The sequence below is a fragment of the Pituophis catenifer genome, unplaced genomic scaffold (assembly GCF_029215685.1).
Source record: "Pituophis catenifer annectens isolate HBS135680 unplaced genomic scaffold, rPitCat1.0.hap2 SCAF_2, whole genome shotgun sequence".
Classification (NCBI taxonomy): Eukaryota; Metazoa; Chordata; class Lepidosauria; order Squamata; family Colubridae; genus Pituophis; species Pituophis catenifer.
Genome location: NW_027256882.1, coordinates 294,881,803 through 294,901,846, shown reverse-complemented (window position 1 = coordinate 294,901,846; position 20,044 = coordinate 294,881,803). Strand labels below are relative to the sequence as shown.

At 47.3% G+C, this 20,044-nt stretch overlaps 1 protein-coding gene across 1 annotated transcript; it reads right to left on the bottom strand.

Moving 5' to 3' along the window:
- Positions 1-1,539: 1,539 nt before the first annotated feature.
- Positions 1,540-20,044, bottom strand: DCAF12 (DDB1 and CUL4 associated factor 12). Its single transcript, XM_070936024.1, has 9 exons — positions 19,821-20,044; positions 14,078-14,332; positions 11,103-11,309; positions 9,534-9,594; positions 8,229-8,425; positions 7,111-7,176; positions 4,499-4,661; positions 3,371-3,549; positions 1,540-2,312 (listed from the first exon to the last, which is right to left on the bottom strand). Exons 1-9 carry the CDS (start codon positions 19,887-19,889, stop codon positions 2,154-2,156), a joined length of 1,356 nt encoding a protein of 451 aa, XP_070792125.1. The 5' UTR covers positions 19,890-20,044; the 3' UTR covers positions 1,540-2,153.

Sequence of the window (20,044 nt, the reverse complement as noted above, 5' to 3'; positions counted from 1 at the left end):
GTGGAAAAAATGGTTGTAAGTCCCCTTTTTCAATACCGTTGTAACTTTGAACAGTCATTAATCAATGGTTGTTTAGACAGGGGCTATCTATATATTCAGAAGCTATCCTTCTGCACAAGTGGCATTTCACCCACCAGTTCCGTGATCCAGGAGGCAGTTAAGAGATCTTTCTCTTTAAAACGCTTTACCTTCAAGGCACAAGATTGGTTAAGGTGAGTTTTACCCCCAGCCAGCTTGCGTTCCCACCACGATCTCATCCTTGGGGAGAGAAAGAATGAAGACAAGGGCAGGAAGGAGCACAAACTGTACGTGTGCATCACACTTAAGTTTGCACTCTTCCGGAGAAAATCTCTCCCCCCACCCCTTACCCCACCCACGGACAATTATCCGGTTAGTTTTCCTAGAAAGCCAGAAGAGAGGCCAGATATTTGCTTGTTGATTCCTGTATGTCATGGCAGGAAAGAAACTCTTGCTCCTCTTTCCGATTAGCTGAAGAAGAAAATTCCATTTCTGAAGACCCATGTCTGCACCCCAGGGGTGAAATCCAGCAGGTTCTGACAGGTTCTAGAGAACCGGTAGCGGAAATTTTGAGTAGTTCGGAGAACCGGCAAATACCACCTCTGGTTGGCCCCCGAGTGGGGTGGGAATGGAGATTTTGCAGTATCCTTCCCCTGCCACACCTACCCAGCCACACCCACAGAACCGGTAGTAAAAAAAATTTGGATTTCACCACTGCTGCACCCTCCCCTCTGCAATTTCTTCTCCTTTGGGGCATTCATAGTTGATGAAGTTGCTTTAAAAAAAAAAAAAAAAACAACCCTAGAAACACAATCTATATGAAGCCATTTTTAAAAAAACAAAACATCGGTCTAAAAGCTGGAAAGCAGCTAGCTTCAACCGAACATTATCTGAGAGTGTGGATGAAGAACTCTGTGTAGCTTATTCGCCAGCTTTTCAAAACAAAAAGAAAAATGTGTGTGTGTGTGTATATATATGTGTATGTATATGTGTATGTGTTTGTGGAGTCTGGGCAACTGAATGGAGCTAGCAATGTTTACCGGCCGGATGCCCTTCCTGTCGCCAATGCGGAGTTTTGTTCAGCAGATACATTCCCATTGTGCCGAGAGAGAAAAGAACCTGCAAATCTGCCTCTACCTAGGATCGAACTCACAGCTTCCTGATTGTGAGACGAGAGCTCCACCTCTAGGCCACCGCCCCACTCGATGTATGTGTGTGTGTGTGTGTGTGTGTGTGTGTGTGTGTCTGCGTGTAAAAGCACTTATCCACATACCGAGTTCACAACTGCTTCTGCTAAACCAGTGCTGGGCACATTATATATGGTTCTCAGGGATTGTCTTTAATGTGTCTCTATTGAATGAACATGGTTGCCTTTATATATTAAAACAAAATAAAAAAACGACGGAGCAACGAAAACGGCATCGTTGTGAAACCTGCACTTTTTAAAGGTTGACCCAGAGTTAAGGGGCAGGGCAGGCCTAACTCTGTGGATTAGGTAGAAAGGCCTGTCGTATAAATACATTTTGATTTTTAATTAGATTGTTTTTATTCCAGGAAAGGTGACCGACAAAGTACCTGCACATACATGTACACATATATGCGTGCGCACGGGCGCACACACACAAACAGCCCCTGGGCTTTCATAGAAAGCTCGGCAGCAGCCGATCGAATCGAGGGATCCTACCTCCCAGCGAAGTAAGAGGAGAAAAATGAGACTTATGGTCGGTCGGTCAGCCTAAGCTCGGGGGCGAAGACGCCGCCATTTTTAGGAAACGCAATAAAAAGGGCGCCAACCCTCAGTCTATTGTAGAAAGTTAAAAGCAGGTCAACAACCACCACAACAACAGCAACCAAAAAGAAAAAAAAAAGAAAAAACCCAACAACACACCCCATTTTTAAAAATGTACAAAAACTTCTGGGAGACCCGACGGGATCGATGGTTTCCCCTCCTTAAAAAAAAAAAAAATGTTTAAACCCCGAGTGGCATCAAAACCAGAAGACGGGAATGTCCACCACGCAAATCCTTTTGTTTTTAAAAAAGGAGAGAAAATGAAGGTGAGGGAGGAGGAGGAGGAGGAGAAGAAGGAGAAAGTCACGCTTCCAGAGGCTTTTTTTTTCCCCGGGGAAAAGTGTCATTAGCTCCAGAGGCCGGCGTAATTCCCGTGGAGTCCGGAAGGAAGAGGTCCTCCTGCCACAAAAAGCTTCGTGCCCGACGAGTCGTAGCAGTGCGTGTAAACGGCGTTGGGGAAGAAACTGATGTCCGAAAAGTAATTCCTCCAGGTTTCGTCATGATTCTGTCAAAAGGAAACGGACGTCGGTTAGAGATGCAACCAACTGCCTTCCCAAGAGCTGATCTGTACAGGCGGGTCCTCGACTTACGACCACAATTATTGAGCCCTTCTCGAGTTGAGTTGAGTTCTTGTCGAGTTAGTCGCGCGGTTGTTTAGTGAATCTGGCTTCCCTGCGGACGTTGCTTGACAGAAGGTTGCGAAAGGGGATCACGTGACCCAGGGACACTGCGACCGTCATAAATACGAGCTCATAGCTAAGCACCCAAATTTTAATCACGTGACCATGGGGATGCTGCAACGGTCGTGTGAAAAGCAGCGACTTTTTAAAGTGCCACTGCAACTTTCAACGGTCACTAAATGAAGTGCTGTAAGTCGAGGACTGCCTGTACACCTCCGAGACCAAGGAAGAAAGAGAGGAGAACTACAGCACAAGAGATACGCAATTCCTGGTTTACTCCCAAATACAGATTCTGGGTTTATCGCATCGATGGTGTGTAGCAACAGGAATTAACTGACCAGGTTGTCATTTGAGAGACTGGCCCAAAGACACCGTTTGCTTTCTTGCCTAATGTGGGACTAGAACTCACAGACTCCTGATGATTGGCCCAAAATCACCCAGCCGGCTTTCATGCCTAAACCGGAACTAGAACTCACTGTCCCTGGTGACTGGCTCAGAGTCGCCCAGCCAATTTTCATGCCTAAGTGGGACTAGAACTCAAGAGCTTCGTGGTGATTGGCAGAAAATCACCCAGCCAGCTTACATGCGTATGGCAGGACTAGAACTCACCACCTCCTGATTTCTAGCTGGTGCCTTCATCACTAGACCAATTGAGTGATTGCTGGGGAAGTTTTGGAATCCCTCTATAGCTCTGCTTTAGCTGACCAACTCTCCCTTCCATCTTGATAACGCAAACTACTGAAGGAAAAACCTATGCAAAGCACCTGGTTTCTAAGAGTCTCCGTAGTCTGAGGACACCTCCTGTTGACCTCTCAACATGCCCCCCCCCCACCCCGGGAGCCCTACATGACCCCCCCCATTTCCTCCTTCTGCAGCGACTCACCAGCCAACCTTTGCCGGTTGAGAGTTTGAGAATTTCACTTCCTGCCAATTTTGATCCGTAGAAATTCTGTGGCGGTTTCTCGTCCAGGAACCTCTGGGCTCGGATGTCGTAAAACAGCAAGGAGCCCTGTCCCGTCCCCACCGTGATGATGTGTTCGTAGAAGCTCACGGAGCGGATGCCTGTGGCGGAAGAAGGACGGAGGCGTTATATGGGAACCGGAAACAAATCCCGGCCCTATACCTAGTCCTTCACTTATGACCACAATTGAACCCAAAACTTCCATTGCTAAGCGGGATAGTTGTTAAGTGAGTCTTGCCCCGTTTTACGATTTTTGCTACTGTAGTTAAGCAAATCGCTGGACTCAAGTGAATGACGTGGTCCTTAAGTGAATCTGGCTCCGCCCATTGACTTTGCTTGTCAGAAACTCCCCAAAGTTGCAAATGAGAATCCCCAAGGATACTGCAACCATTGTAAATACGGGAAAGGGGAAGGGCGAGGGAGGGAAAGAAAGAGAAGGAAGGAAGGAAGGAAGGAAGGAAGGAAGGAAGGAAGGAAGGAAGGAAGGAAGGAAGGAAAAGAGAAAAAGAAAGAAAGAGAAAGAGAAAGAGAAAGAAAGAAAAAAGGGAGGGAGGGAAGGAGGGAAGGAAGGAAGGAAGGGAGGAAAAGAAAGAGAAAAAGAAAGAAAGAAAAAGAAAGAGAGGGAGGGAGGGAGGGAAGGAAGGAAGGAAGGAAGGAAGGAAAAGAGAAAAAGAAAGAGAAAAAAGGGAGGGAGGGAGGGAAGGAAGAAAGGGAGGAAAAGAAAGAGAGAGAAAAAGAAAGAGAAAGAAAGAAAGAAAGAGAGGGAGGGAGGGAAGGAAGGAAGGAAGGAAGGAAGGAAGGAAGGAAGGAAATGAGAGAGAAAAAGAAAGAGAGAGAAAGAAAAAAGGGAGGGAGGAAGGGAAGGAAGGAAGGGAGGAAAAGAAAGAGAGAGAGAAAAAGAAAGAGAAAGAAAGAAAGAAAGAGAGGGAGGGAGGGAAGGAAGGAAAATCCATAAGCACCTGCAGGGCTCCGAGTTGGAAAACAAAAAGAGCTGCATCTCCACCCATTTTTCATACACAAACCCAAATGTTTCACGGAAGGTCTCCTTACCGCTTCCTCGCTCTCTGGAGCAGACAGACTTAACCTTGTGGGAAGGCTGTCGGGGGTCCAGGAGAGAGACGTGGGCCTGAGACCCAACGGCGTACACCGACCACTCCTGACCATAGGCCAGACACACGTTTTCCCGGCAGTAGGGCAGCTTGGTGGAGAGGAGCTGCAAAAGCGAGAAAGGGAAAAAACCTTGATGAAAACTCGGAACCACAGAAGCTCCGAAGGACATTTAAATAAACGAACCAAAATCAGAACCACTTCTGGATATATTTTACAGACAGACGACATGAACACCATCCACCGCGGAGATTTCGCACAAGGTACGCAATCCACAACTGGGACGATAATAAGACAGGCTACTTCCCCCAGACAAGACTTGAGGCTGGCAAGCCTAAGCTTTGGCTCTCCAAACTTGGCAACTGTTAAGATTTGTGGACTTCAATTCCCAGGATTCCCCAGACTTAACAGTTGCCAAGTTTGGAGACCCCTTTTACAGACCAAGGATTGGCAATTAATTTTCCCGAGGGCCCACATGAAAAACTGGAACTCTTGTGGAGGACCAAACCAATAGAACTGTGAAGGGGGAGAAATTGAAGAAAAAAGTCACCTTCAAAATAAAACAACGTCACATTGCGTGCATGGTATGTCCATTTATTTAACATTTGATTTCTAATTTCCAATTAATCTCACGTGGGCCGGACAGGGACAGCCAAAGGGACAGATGTGGCCCAGGAAATGTAAAATACCCAGATCTATTATTAGATCTCCTGCTTGAGTAGGGGGCTGTACTAGAAGACCTCCAAGGTCCCTTCCAGCTCTATTCTAATTCTGATTTGATTCTGATTAATAGTATTCCTAAATATTGGCACCGGCCGTTGTAACTTTCTACAGTCATTAAGTGACCGGTCATAAGTCAAGGAGTACCTATAACGCAGAAATTTGCATCACAGATCACAAACAATCCTGTTTTTTTTTTTAAAAAAAAAAAGCACTCAATTTTCGACTGATGTTATGTGTGCAACTTAAGTCAACAAAATTTTCCTTATTTTCTACCTCGGAAATGTGTACGAAACATTTCAAAGGACGGTGAAGTTTTACAACACAACAGAAATTTTTTTTTTGAACGCACAACTCTTCGAGGAGCTAAAATAATTTTGCCTGATGCCACTGTGCTGTTCTTGCACTCTTTCTCAAAAACAAAAAGATATTTAAACAAATAAACCCGGAGGGAAAAAATTGTGAGTCCCCACAACAAAACAAAAGAGGATCGCAATGCTAGATTAAGAAGCTGGAAAAGAGCTTGAATGCTCTTTGTAGCTTTTCAACCAAGTTGCCAAGAAATGCTACGCTCACATGAGCCCTCTCTCCCCCACTCCCCCCCAAATGCATCTAAGGGTCAGCACAACCCAGCACAAAGCCAAAGTTCTCCCTTACACCCAAATCAGGAAATTCTATTTTAATTTTTAACCTGCTGAGTTTCATTGATCCAACAGAAGATCCTTCTTGTCCAACGACCGATAGAAAGTAATCAAGGAGAGAAGCAATTTGGAATTGAGCAGAAACTTCCTAACAGTGAGGACAATTCACCAGTGGAACAGCTTGCCTCCAGAAGTTATGGGTGCTCCATCACTGGAGGTTCATAAGAAGAGACTGGACAACCATTTGCCTGAAATGGTAGAAGGCTCCTCCTTGAGCAGGGGGTTGGACTAGAAGACCTCCAGGGTCCCATCCAACTGTGTTGTTCTGTTGCTTTGTTAAGATGTCCCCATGAAAAGGCAAATTCAACTGGAGGGAATAGTTTTAAAAAGCCCTTAATAAATGAGGTTTCAGATAAAGCCAACAATGTTGCCTTCAGAAAATGTGAAAAAAGGACTTTCCAGGAATGGATGGAAGAAGGAGGAAAAATGGATGGAAACTGAAGGGAGGGAGGCGGCAGGCTGCGACGACAGGCCGTTTCTGCCGGCTAAGAGACAGCGGCGGCTCCTTCTCCTCCTGCCAGCCTCCCACTCCGGGCAGCGTCCAGCCAGCCATGCCTGGTCTCCCCCTGCGGCAGCCCACATGGATCCCGGGAAGCGCAGCTTTGGGGCCTTTCCTTGCAGCAGTGGTGGCGGTGACAAGGCGGGCAGATGCAGGGAAGCGAGTGGTGGCAGCACTCCTGGCTGGCAAGGGGGTGGATGTCCCAGGGCTGCATGCGGGCGTCGACGGCATGGACGCTAAGAAGAATGGCCAGTAGGCATGCACACACCGGGAAATGGACGATCAGCTGGCTGGCTGATCTTCCGGTTTCTGGCACTGTGAAGTGCCCATGTGAAGTGACACTGGCATGTGTGAAGGCCAGCTGATTGTTGCGCGCACATGCGCACCAGTGACCAGAAGACTAGCTGGCCGGTGTGCATGTGTGCGCCGGAAACCCGGAAGAGGAATGGGTGACACCACACATGCCAGGCAACATGGCTCTGCCTGCCACTTCCGGCACGCGTGCCACAGGTTCGCCATCACGGGTATAGGGTTTCGTGCCTGAGCAGGGGGTTGGACTAGAAGACCTCCAAGATCCCTTCCAACTAAACTGTTCTGTTTGATTCACCTGTGTGTGCAGGTGTGAAGGGAGTTACCTTGGACAGCATGTGTTCTGCTTTCCAGAGGTGGAAATATCCGTCCAGAGAAACAGCTCCCAGTTCCTGGAAGAGAAAAAATATTAACTGTTCAAGCGACTGGGATGTGAAAGCTTCTACTTACATCCATAATACTTAGCCATTTTGCTTTTTCTGAAAACAGAGGTTGAGTTCATCTGCAGGTGGTCCTTGACTTACGACCACAATTGAGCCTGAAATTTCCATTGCTAACCGAGAGAGTTGTCAAGTAAGCTTGGCTCCTATTTTATGACTCTCTTCTCACAGTTAAGTGAATCCCTGGGTTCTTAATTGAGGAACATCGTCATTCAGTGAATCTGGCTTCCCCGCTTACTTTGCTTGTCATGAAGGGGATCACATGATCTCGGGATGCTACAACTGTCATAAATGTGTCAGTTGCCAAGCAACTGAATTCTGATCACGTGACGTGACCACAGGGAAGCAAAAACCGGTCATAAGTGTGAAAACCGGCTTTTTTTCAGTGCCGTTGTAACGTCAAACAGTCACTAAATAAACGGTTGTAAATCGAGAACTCCCTGTATTGCAGAAATCACCAGATTGTTTGGTTTTGGCTTAGCAACATATGAATGTAAGTCACTGTCATGTCTAAATGATGGTTTACGGCTTAGCAGGGCACCAGACCAGGGTAGCTGTCTGCAGTCTAAATAAACTGTCGAGGACTACCTGTAGAAATGGAGGGATTCCTTGACTTACAACAGTTACAATGGGACTGAAACAAGTGACCTATGGCCATTTTTCAGTTACGACCATGGCAGCCTACCCAAGGTCACGCGATCAAAATTAAGATGCTTGGCAACTGGCATGTACTTATGACTGTTGCAGCATCCCGGGGTCACGTGACCCCCTTTTGCGACCTTCTGACGAGCAAAGTCAACAAGGAGGCCAGATTCACTTCAACACCATGTGACTGACTTGAACAACTGCAGTGGTTCACTTAACCATGGAGGCAGGAAGGGTCGTCAGAAGAGGCAAAACTCTCTTAAGAAAAGTCTCACTTAACAATGGAAATGTTGGCCTCAGTTGTGGTCGTACGTCGAGGACTATCTGTTTTTCCAGGGTCATTGCTTCGTCTTCCTCACCTTGTTCCTGTTGTTGAAAGCAAGTGCCCGGACTTTGCAGTTGGCGGGATTAGTGTTCTCCTTGGGGATGTCCTTCAGTGCCCTGTGGGTGATGTGTGCATAGACGGGGACAGGTTGCGCCAGGTTGCGCCGTGCGTCACTCTTGGCCAAGACTTCATCCGTCACTTCCCAGAGGCCCATTGACCCATCTCGGGAGCCTACCGGAAAGAAGCACGTTCAAGCACGCATCGAACGCAGGTCCAAGAAAGGAGAAGGATTTATTTAGTCATTCAATTTAAAGAATGGTTGCTGGAATTGGGCATTTCTAGTTTAATGAAAGGAAGGATATAGCAATGTTTGAGGGGTTGCCGCAAAGAAGAGGGAGTCAAGCTATTCTCCAAAGCACCTGAGGGCAGGACAGGAAGCAGTGGGTGGAAACTAATCAAGGAGAGAAGCAACCTAGAACTAAGGAGAAATTTCTTGACAGTGAGAACAATTCATCAGTGGAACAACTTGCCTCCAGAGGTTGTAAATGCTTCAACACTAGACGTTTTTAAGAAGAGATGGGACAACCATTTGTCTATCCTATCTTATCCTATCCTATCCTATCCTATCCTATCCTATCCTATCCTATCCTATCCTATCCTATCCTATCCTATCCATCTCTTATCGTATTCTAATTTGTAGGCCGTCTAGTAATGGACAACTTAGAACGTTATAAAAGGATAAGACTATACAAAACATGCATATAATGAGAATAAAATACTATAAAAATATGAATACCATATACTTGGCACAATGTTTTTATCTCTTATCTCTGGAGAAGCCAGCTAGATGATAGATAATCGATTGATAGATGACAGATAGATAAGATAGATGATTGATAGATAGAGGGAGGGAAGGAGGGAGGGAGAGAGAGAGAGAGGTACAGATATACGGATAGATAGATAGATAGATAGATAGATAGATAGATAGGGATATATAGATATAGATATAGCCTCCAATCTTACCAATTTTACCACTTGTGGACTTCAACTCCCAGAATTCCCTAGCCAGCAGGCATTGGCTGGGGAATTCTGGGAGCTGAAGCCCACAAACCACAGCCAAGTTTGGAGAACCCCTGATATAGAAAGTTGTAATATTTTCTATTCAACATTTTGCTTATATCTGGCCTCATGGCTGTAATGAATAAATTTGAACACATCTCCTCTAAATAATAATAATAATAATAATAATAATAATAATAATAATAATAATAATAACAACAACAACAACAACAACAACAACAACAACAACAACAACAATAATATAAAGTTTGAGTGTTACCAGAAACAGCCATTGTATCACTGATCCATGCAATAGAAAATATCCAATCTTTGTGCCCATCCTAAAAAGAAAGAAGGAATAACGTGAAGGCAAAGAAATCAGGTGATTGTAGCACAGTCAGTTCTCACCTATCATTGAAGAAATTTTAATATATTTTTACAGTACTTGAGTACAGGTACAGTATAGCCCTTGACTTACAACTAGGAATTCTGGTCCCAGAATTTCCGTTGCTAAGCAAGGCGTCTGTTAAATGAATCATATCTGATTTTATTATCTTTTTTTGGCACCGTTGTTAAGTGAAACTCTGTAGGTTGTTAAGTGAATCACGTATTAAGTAAATCCAGCTTTCCCCATTGAGTTTGTTTGTCTGAACCTGGCTGGGAAGGTCACAAATGGGGATCATGTGGAACCCCCCCCCACCCCCCGGGACAGTGGAACCATCGTAAGTACATGCCAGTTGCCAAGCACCCAAATTTTGATCACGTGACTATGGGAACGCTGCCACGGTCGTTAAGCGTGACAAGTGGTCATAAGTCACTTTTTTCAGTGCCAACGTAAATTAGAATGGTCGCTAAACGAACAGTCGTAAGTCAAGGACTAACTCCGTAATCGAAAAGAGAACAAGTTGACTCAATCAATTACCTTTCCAGGCCTCAACAATTCGGAAGGATTTTAACCAACTCGTCACCTAAGTTAGCAAGGCAATACAGGTAGTCCCTGACTTACGACCCAATGGAGCCTAAATTTTTGGTGAGATATTTGCGAAGTGCGTTTCACCCCACTTTACGACCTTTCCTGCCTCCGTTGTTAAACGAATCACTGCAGTTGATTAGTAACATAGTTGTTAAGCGAATCTGTCTTCCCCATTAATTTTCTATGTCCGAAGGTTACCAAAGGGGATCACATTTATTTATTTTTATTTATTTATTTATTAAATTTATATACCGCCCTATTCCTAAGGGACTCAGGGCGGTGAACAGCGAACGATAAAAATACATGTAATACAAACGTTAATAATAAAAAAAAACCAATTAAAATATACTAAACATTCTGGTCCTAGATAATTCAAGACATCCCAGTTTAAAACAAAATCAAAAAGTAATATAAAGGGAAAGTTAGGCCAGGCCGGCCTGCTGAAACAGGAATGTTTTGAGGGCACGGCGGAAAGTGCGCAGATCCGGAATCTTCTATATCTCTGGGGGGAGCTCGTTCCAGATGGTGGGTGCCCTCACAGAAAAGGCTCTCCCCCTGGGGGCTGCCAGTCGACATTGTTTGGCTGACGGCACCCTGAGAAGCCCCTCTCTATGGGAGCGTACTGGGCGGTGAGAGGCTATTGGTGGCAGAAGGCGGTCTCGTAAGTACCCTGTGATACGGCAACAGTCAGTTGCCAAGCCTCTGAATTTTTGTAAGCATCGCAAGTGTGAAAAAAGGGTCCCAAGTCACTTTTTTCAACGCCGTTGCAACTTTGAACAGCCACTAAACAGACTGCTGTAAGTCGAGGACTTCCTGTGTCCGATCTGACCTCTTGATGGCTAAACTCAAAGCTTTCACATCTTTGCAGGGACTTACATCTCCCACGCACACGGGATCGAGGGTGGGCAGGCGATAAATGGCGAGGCTGTTGGGGTTATCGCCCCCGGTGGCCAAGAGGGTCCTGGAAGGGTTGAGCTCGATGGCATGGATCCCACAGCCCTGCTGGTTGACGATGTGGGGCTCTCGATCCTTCAGGATGGGAATCTTGGTGATCTGCCCACTTTGGACGTCGACTACAAACAACTGCAAGAGACAAGACCGGGGGAGGGGGGGGGGACATTTCAGGAAGATATTATATATTAGAAAGCTACACGGAAAGGTGAACAATGGGCTCATTTATAGCAGAGAAAACTTGCAGCTCAGGGTTGAATGGTCCTTGGTGCTCTCCCAAGTTTGGTCGTTTTCTTGCGGATGTTTCATGACCCAACTAGGTAACGTCATCAGCGCTAGACAGAAGTGGAGTTTGCAGAGAGGAGGAGAAGTGGAGGAAGAGGAGTACTGTGGGGTCCTTTCTGCACTCTGAGCTTGCTGGTTTTCTTGCAGACATTTCCTGACCCAACTACGTAATGTCATCAGCACTTGGGGTTTGCAAAATGATGGAGGAAGAGGAGGAGGAGGAGATGGAGGAAAAGGAGGAGGAGGAGGAGGAGGAGGAGGAGAAGGAGGAGGAGGAGGCGGCTGTACGATCCCTGATACCCTTTGTGCTTGGTTTTTTTTTTTTCCAGACATTTCATGACCAAACTAAGTAACATCATCAGTGCTAAAAGGCAATGGGGTTTAGGGAACTATTGTGGGGTCCTTGCTGCTCTCTGAACTTAGTGGTTTTCTTGAAGACATTTCATGATCCAACTAAGTAATGTCATCAGTGTTAGAAGGGAGTGGACTTTGTGGAAAGGAGGAGGAGGAGGAGGAGGAGGAGGAGGAGGAGGAGGAGGAGGAGGAGGAGGAGGAGGAGGAGGAGGAAGAGGCTGTACGATCCCTGATACCCTTTGTGCTTGGGTTTTTTTTTTTTTTTTGCAGACATTTCATGACCAAACTAAGTAACATCATCAGTGCTAAAAGGCAATGGAGTTTAGGGAACTATTGTGGGGTCCTTGCTGCTCTCTGAACTTAGTGGTTTTCTTGAAGACATTTCATGATCCAACTAAGTAATGTCATCAGTGTTAGAAGGGAGTGGACTTTGTGGAAAGGAGGAGGAGGAGGAGGAGGAGGAGGAGGAGGAGGAGAATTGTGGGGTCCTTGGTGCTCTTTGAGCTTGGTGGTTTTCTTGCAGACGTTTCATGACCCAACTAGGTAACACTATCAGTGCTAGAAGGGAGTAGGGTTTGCTCTTCACCAAGAACACTCCCTACCAACGACGACAGAGCAAAGCAATAGTCTATAACAGGAAAATCAATACCCCACTCACCCGATCTGAGGTACGTACAACTTTCCCGTTCATGCGTTTTCAAGGATGACGATGCCCATTTCTGCACGTTGGGCATCGTCTTCCAGGAAACCACGTTCTTAGTACAACAGATACATCAAATGAAATTCAGGAGTGCCCAAAACCATGTTTAAGCACCCCGAGGCAGAAGCCCAGACGGATGTTTCTGATTGTTCCAGAGTTAAGTCAGAAAAGCAACTCAGGTGTGATAGTCAACAAGACACCACAAAAAAAAAATTAAGCCTCATCCAGGCCGATCCGGTTCGGCCGCATTTTCTCCAGCCTTACTAAAGAACAGTCAACAAGAAGGGACACACCTGTTGTGACTACAGGGCAGACCAGGTCTCCTGACCTCCTCTACGCGGATGTTAGAAGCAAGAGGTGGCAAAAAGAGGAAGTAGCAACAATGGCACATTGGAAAATCTGCAAGAAATATCATTTACCTGCAAGCGACAACTTTTGGGATCATAGAATAGAGAAAGACATAGAAAATGAAGAATTGCTCTGGGACTTTAGAATTCAGACAGACAGGCACCTGCCACATAACACCCTGGACTTAACAATTGTTGATAAGACAGATAAAAAAAGCCTGGGTAGTGGATGTGGCAGTGCCTGGAGACAACAGAAGAGAAGAGAAAGAGCTGGAGAAAATCACAAAATACAAAGACCTGCAAAGAGAAGTACAACGACTGCGGCCAAAGAAAGTAAAGGCAATACCAACAAGTGATAAAGAGATTTGGATTCAATCCCAAAACAACTGGAGCATCACTTGAACGCCATCGGCATTGACAAAATCCCCTTCAGTCAATTGCAAAAGGAAGGCAGCTTGACTCGGAACAGCTGCCATCCTGCGACGGTAACTTTCACATCACAAAACAGCAACATCTTCAAAACATCTTGATCTGCCTATCCCAGGTCCTTGGGAAGGACTCGGTATGTGGATAAAAATGCCAGATCCAGTCTGAACATCTGGATAACTGTGATGAGCCGTAATTTGCAATTAAAAGATGGGGAGGAAGGGAGCAAGATGCACATGGAAAGGTGGGGAGATGAGTCTGCTCTTAATTCAGAAGCCTCCAAACTTGGCGATTTTAAGACTTGTGGACTTCAATGCCCAGAATTCCTCAGCCAGCCATACTGGCTGGGTAATTCTGGGCGTTGAAGTCCACAAGTCTTAAAATTTGCTTTTGCTTTGCTTTTTAATTTATATGCCGCCCTTCTCCGGAGACTCAGGGCGGCGTACAATGCGTTAAGCAATAGCCTTCATACTTTTGTATATTTATACAAAGTCATCTTATTGCCCCCACAAACTGGATCCTCATTTCACCTACCTTAGAAAGGATGGAAGGCTGAGTCAACCTTGCCATCTCCAAAATTGCCATTGGAGATTCCTCTCTCATTCTTATAGCCACCTCTATAATCCAGAGGGATTTTATGAAGTCACACATTCAAAAAAAATTACCATTTTTCCTCTCGCCCTTCTGCTTGCTTTACCTTGGAGGACTAACACGGGCATTACGTTTCGCGCCATCCAAGCCCTGGTGGAAGAAACATCAAGGCAATAACCACGGGAACGCGCCCTTACCGTGTTGCATTTCGTCCCGCACACCACTTGCCGGTGGTTTAACCACTGCGACGCAAAGACTTTGTTAAGAGTGCCCAGGTGAAATTCTCGTTCCTTCAGCAACCCGGGCAGCTGCTGAGCTGCGTATGCATGCAGCAAGCGGTGGTAGCTGGAATCGTTGGAAAGCCGCACCTCTCGTCCTTTCAGGTAGCACACCAAGGACCGCTTCACTGGCGGAAGCCTCTTCCTTTTGTGAACTGAGTGATCCCAGCCGTACTGCGGGAAAATTAAGGACAAAAAAATCTCTAAACTGGAGGTTTTTTTAGATTAGATTAGATTAACAGAGTTGGAAGGGACCTTGTAGGTGATCTAGTCCAACCCCCACCCCACCCAAGCAGGAGACCCTACACCATTTCTGACAGAAGGCAGTCCAGTCTCTTCTTGAAAGCCTCCAGGGATGAAGCTCCCACGACTTCCGGAGGCAACTTCTGTTCTATGGGTGGATTGTTCTCACTGTCAGGAAATTCCTCCTTATTTCCAGGTTGAATCTCTCCTTGATCAGTTTCCATCCATTATTCCTTGTCTGGCCTTCGGGTGCTTTGGAAAATAGCTTGACCCCCCCCCTCCTCTCTGTAGCAGCCCCTCAAGTATTAGAAGACTGCTATCCTATCTCCCCTGGTCCTTCTCTTCACTAGACTAGCCATGCCCAGTTCCTGCAACCGTTCCTCGTATGTTTTAGCCTCCAGTTCCCTAATCATCCTGGCTGCTCTTCTCTGCACTCTTTCTAGAGTCTCAAACTCTTTTTTATTGGTTGGTGACCAAAATTGGATGAAGGACTCTAGGTGTGGCCTTACTCAGGCTTTATAGAGTGGTATTAGGACCTCCCTTGATCTTGATTGTATCCCTCAGTTAACGCAGCTTAATGCAACGTTTGAGTTCCCCAAATTTTAGCAGCTTTGCGAACCAGCCGGAGGGAAAGAGAGGGGATGGTTCCGCGTGAGCGACTGGCAAGTGTGCACAGCTTCATTTGCACGAGCGGCCTGTACGTGTGCCAGCTGCTCATTTAAATGGAGCGGGCTTGCATGCTTCCGTCTGGTAAAACTCGCGAGGTTCATTTTTCTCGCTGTGTATCTGTATACATCCGAACTAGACTGTGTTGTTTCTCTGGGTCATAGATGAGTGTGTGTATGTGGGTATATGCATTAATTTTTTTTGTCATGTTTCCATAGTTGTATATTGGAGGGAGTGACCCTTTGAGAGCAATGTATGCAACAGAATCTCATTTTAAGGCGTGCTGATCAGTGTGCATTTAAAGTGACAATAAAGTTTATTATTCTATTCGATTCTAAGTGGGGATGCACACGTGTGTGCTCGCCTGCTGCTTGTGCATAAGGACGCATGGGTGTGCACTTGCCGTCCGTTTCTGCGGCCCGGTTGCAAAAACCCCGCACAGTCCACTAGGGAGCTGTGACCCACAGGTTGGGGTCCCCTGCTCTAAATAGTGTTTTCCAAACCTGACAACTATAAGACCTGTGGACTTCAACTCCCAGAATTCCCCAGCCAGCTCCCCAGAAACACTGCTCTAAGGCAGGGGTCTCCAATCTGGGCAACTTTAAGACTTGTGGACTTCAACTCCCAGAATTCCCCAGCCTGCTAGCTGAGGAATTCTGGGAGTTGAAGTCCACAAGTCTTAAAGTTGCCCAGGTTGGAGACCCCTGCTCTAAGGGGTTGAAATAGGTTTATCTGATTAGATCCAGAAGGAAGATCTGCTATTGGGTACGTTTGCCCCACAGAAAGGCCTAACCTGAAGCTCCATTTGACCCCTTTAATGGACAAAAAACGTGAAAAAGAACGTCAAAAATATGATGCTATAGGATCCAGAATGATCTATGCACAAAAATGGAAGTATACAGCTAGTCCTCAACTTACAACCACAATAGAGGCCAAAATTTGCATTGCTAAGCAAGGCGTTTGTTAAGTGAGCTTTGCCCCATTTAACGACCTTTCTCGCCACAGTCGTTAAGTGAATCACTGCAGATGTCAAGGTAGTCGCATGGTTATTAATTGAATCTGGCTTCCCCGTTGACTTTGCTTGTCAGAAGGTCGCAAAAGGGGATCATGTGACCCTCCCCCCCCGGGGACACAGCAACCGTCATAAATATGAGCCATTTACCAACTGTCTGAGTCTTGACCATGTGACCATGAGGATGCCGCAATGGTTGTGTGAAAAATGGTCTGTAAGCCGTTTTTTGGGTGATGTCGTAACTTTGAACGGTCACTAAATGAACTGTTCTAAGTTGAGGACTGCCTGTACTTTGATTCCCACAGTGGACAGTGGACAAATGGCTACAAAAGCCGATGGGAGAAGCAGACATGGCCAAACCGACTGCTTTGATTAAAGACAAAAGTGCAATTTCTTTAGTTTCTACTTGGAAACCGCTTCTGGACTTTGTGCTCGGGGTGGGAAAAAAAATGAAACCTTGATTTTGGGTTTTGCAGATGTTGTTACTATATATTATTAGGCAAAAGTAAAAGGCTGAGCCTGTATGTCTGTTATGGCGAACCTATGGCATGCGTGCCCGAGGTGGCACACAGTGCCCTCTCTGATGGCACGCAAGCTGTCGCCCCAGTTCAGCTACACTGCCCACCTGCCTCCTGCCGGCCAGCTGGTCTTCAGGTCTCTGCCACGCAGGCGTGGAGGGGGCACACATGCGTGGGGGGCGTGTGTGTGTACATGGGGCACATGCGAGGGGGTGCGCATGCATGGGGGCCGGGGCACATGCGCCAAGGGCCGTGCATGCATTGCATTTTGGGCGTTCAGGTGTGCGCATATGCTTTGGGCACTCAGTCCGGAAAAGGTTAGCCATCACTGCTATGTTAATACAGGTGGTCCTCAACTTACAACAGTTCATTTAGTGATGGTTCAAAGTTACAACGGCACTGAAAAAAAGTGACTTACGACCGTTCTTCACACTTATGACCATTACAGCATCCCCATGGTGACCAAAATTCAGATGTTTGGCAACTGACTTGTATTTATGACAGTTGAAGTGTTTCCAGGGTCACGTGATCCCCTTTGACCAGAAAAGTCAAGGGGAAAGCCGGATTCACTTAACAACTGTGCTACTCACTTAATAACGTAGGATACCAGATCTCCGTGCTTTTCACCGTGCCCTCAAAACTTCTATTTCACCAAGCTGGGCTGGCGTAACCCCCCCACCCCTTAGATATTTTAATTGTAACAGATTTTAGTTGCGATGTTTTAAATCTGGGCCAAAATTTGTTTAATTATTTTAATAACTTTAAATTTTCTATTGGATGTTTTTTATTCTTGGCTGTTCACCGCCCTGAGTCCAGCAGAAGGGCGGTATAAAAAATTTAATAAATAAAATTAATAAATAACTGTCCTGATTCACTTAACAAATGGGGCAAGAAAGGTTGTAAAATGAAGCAAAATTCACTTAACAAATGTTTCACTTAGTGACAGAAATGTTGGCCTCAATTGTAGTCCTTATTCTATTGGGCTAAAACGAGTTCAGAAGCCAATAATCTTTTTCTCTTCCCTTTTACCGTACAGTTTTTCCTCTTCCATTTTCCTTCCTAAATTTCCCCATTATTTTCTTTTTTTTCTTCCTATTTTATACGTCGATAAACTAATAACATTTGTCAATTTGGCCCCAACTCTACTGGTTTTTCGGAAAACCATGAAGACCTGGGTGTGCTTATTTAAAAAGCCTATTTTTTTCCCATCAGCTGGAGGATTCCCCACCCCACAAAAAAAAGCTTGTGCCTCATTATTTCCCAATGTACTTTTCAACAGGCTGTTTATACAGTCCTCGTTTGCATAGTTACATTTGGCATAATTTTAAATTGCTGCTCACCCCGCCTGTAAGTCAGCAAAAGTCACTTAACAAATGTCTCACTTAGCAACATAAATGTTGGCCTCAATTGTAGTCGCAAGTGGTGACCCACCTGTACTCTAAAACTATTATGTTTTATTACTACAAAGTAACATTTCTAAGCCACTCACAGTCATTCTCTAGACGAGATGGGCAGTACATAAATCTATTTTTTTATTTACGATTATTATATGATAATATATGATATCTTAGGATATATACTTTACGATATAAAAACATAAATACTCTAACCCTAATTAGTGAATAAAATAAAATGAATACAAATAAAACATGGAAGAGTCCAAGCCAAGATCAAATCCAAACTCTCATGCGCTTCCCGCAAAAGCCTTTGGTTAAACCAGCACTGGCCAACCTTGGGGGCTTTCAGATGGGGGGGACTCCAATTCCCAGAATTCCCCAGCCACCTTTGCTTACTAACTCCCTTTTGGGCTCTCAAAAAAACTTGGTAACTTTTAAGACATGTGGACTTCAACTCCCAGAATTCCCCAGCTTGCCATGCCGGCTGGGGAATTCTGGGAAGTGCAGTCCAGCCATCTGAAAGCAGAGCAACGCTGAGCGAAACCAGAGCTAGGCTGTCATTCATCAGCTCATTAAATCAGCCCAAGGCTTCTAGCCCCGCCTTCTCAGCCAAAGAGGCGTTAACCCTTTCCTGCCCCTCCCTCCTGCGAACACGGGATAAAGAAACGCGTTCACACGACCACAGCGCCAAACCGGCGCCCTACGGGCAAGACCCCCCCCCGGGAACGGCCCCAAGGCCTGCCCGCGCCCCCACGTCCCCCCCACGGGGCTGCGGGCCAATGGGCTCTGTAGTCCCGGCTGGGAGCGATGGGCAAGGGGTTCGGAAGGAGGATGGGCGCTGCGGTTAGGAGGAGGGGAGGGAGCGATGGGCACTGTAGCCCCGGCTGGGAGCGATGGGCGCTGTAGTCCCAGCGGAGAACGATGGGCAAAGGGCCACCGCCCGCGGGGAGGATGGGAGCTGCAGTTAGGAAGAGGGGAGGAAGCGATGGGCTCTGTAGTCCCGGCGGGGATCGATGGGCAAGGGGTCCGGAAGGCCTCCGCCCGCGGGATGGAGGATGGGAGCTGCGGTCCTGCGAGCGTAGAGGCGATTAGAAGGCGGGAGGGACTGATGGGGGCTGTAGTCATCCCATTCCCTTGAATGGGAGCGATGGGAAGGGTCCGGCGCCCTCCCCCCCCTGCTCCCGCGGGGAGCATGGGACCTGCAGTCCCCAAACGCTCTTATTAGAAGGGAGGGAGCAATAGGCGCCGTGACCCCTCCTGGGATGCCGTTTCTGGCTGGGGGCGATGGGGAAGGTAGTCCGGCGCCTATTCCCCACCCGTCAGCGTGCTTAGAAGAGGGACGGGGACGATGGGGAGTGTAGTCATCCCATCCCTTCGAGTGGGGAGGATAGGGGCTGTAGTTGCGGCTGGGAGCCAAGAGGAAGGAGGCGGGGAGCATAGTCATTGTAGTCCGACGCGCTCAGCATAGGAAAGCGAGCGATGGGGACGGTAGTAGAACGGGAGCGATGGGCGCTGTAGTCCCGGCTGGGAGCGATGGCAACGACAGTCCAGCGCCCCTCCCCCCCGGGAGAGGCCGATGGGCGTTGTAGTCTTCCCACCCACTAGAACGGGAACGATGGAGCCTGTAGTCCCGGATAGCAGCGAGAAGAACAACCCAGCCCAGATCCGAAGCTCCGGACGGGGCAGCAAGCGATGGGATAGGCGCCTCCCTGGCCCGCGGAGCGCATGGGACCTGTAGTCCCGCCACCCTCCGAGCAGACGGCCGGGGCCGATGGGGGCTGTAGTCGCCGGGGGAGAGGGAGAAGGCGCGAAGGGCGGCCACCCACCTGCTCTCCGCCGGGCCCCGCCGCGGGGGCGGCCGCTCTCCTCTTCCTGCTAACTGTCTTCCTGGCCATAACGGGCGGGGGCGACTCGGGCGCGGCCCCGGCCCGGGCCCCGCATGAAGGGGGAGGGGAAGGACAGGGACGCCCGCCGCCGCCGCCGCCGCCCCCGACGGACCATGGGATGCCGCCGCTCGCTCGCCCGCCCGCCCGCGCGCGGTCGCTCCCGC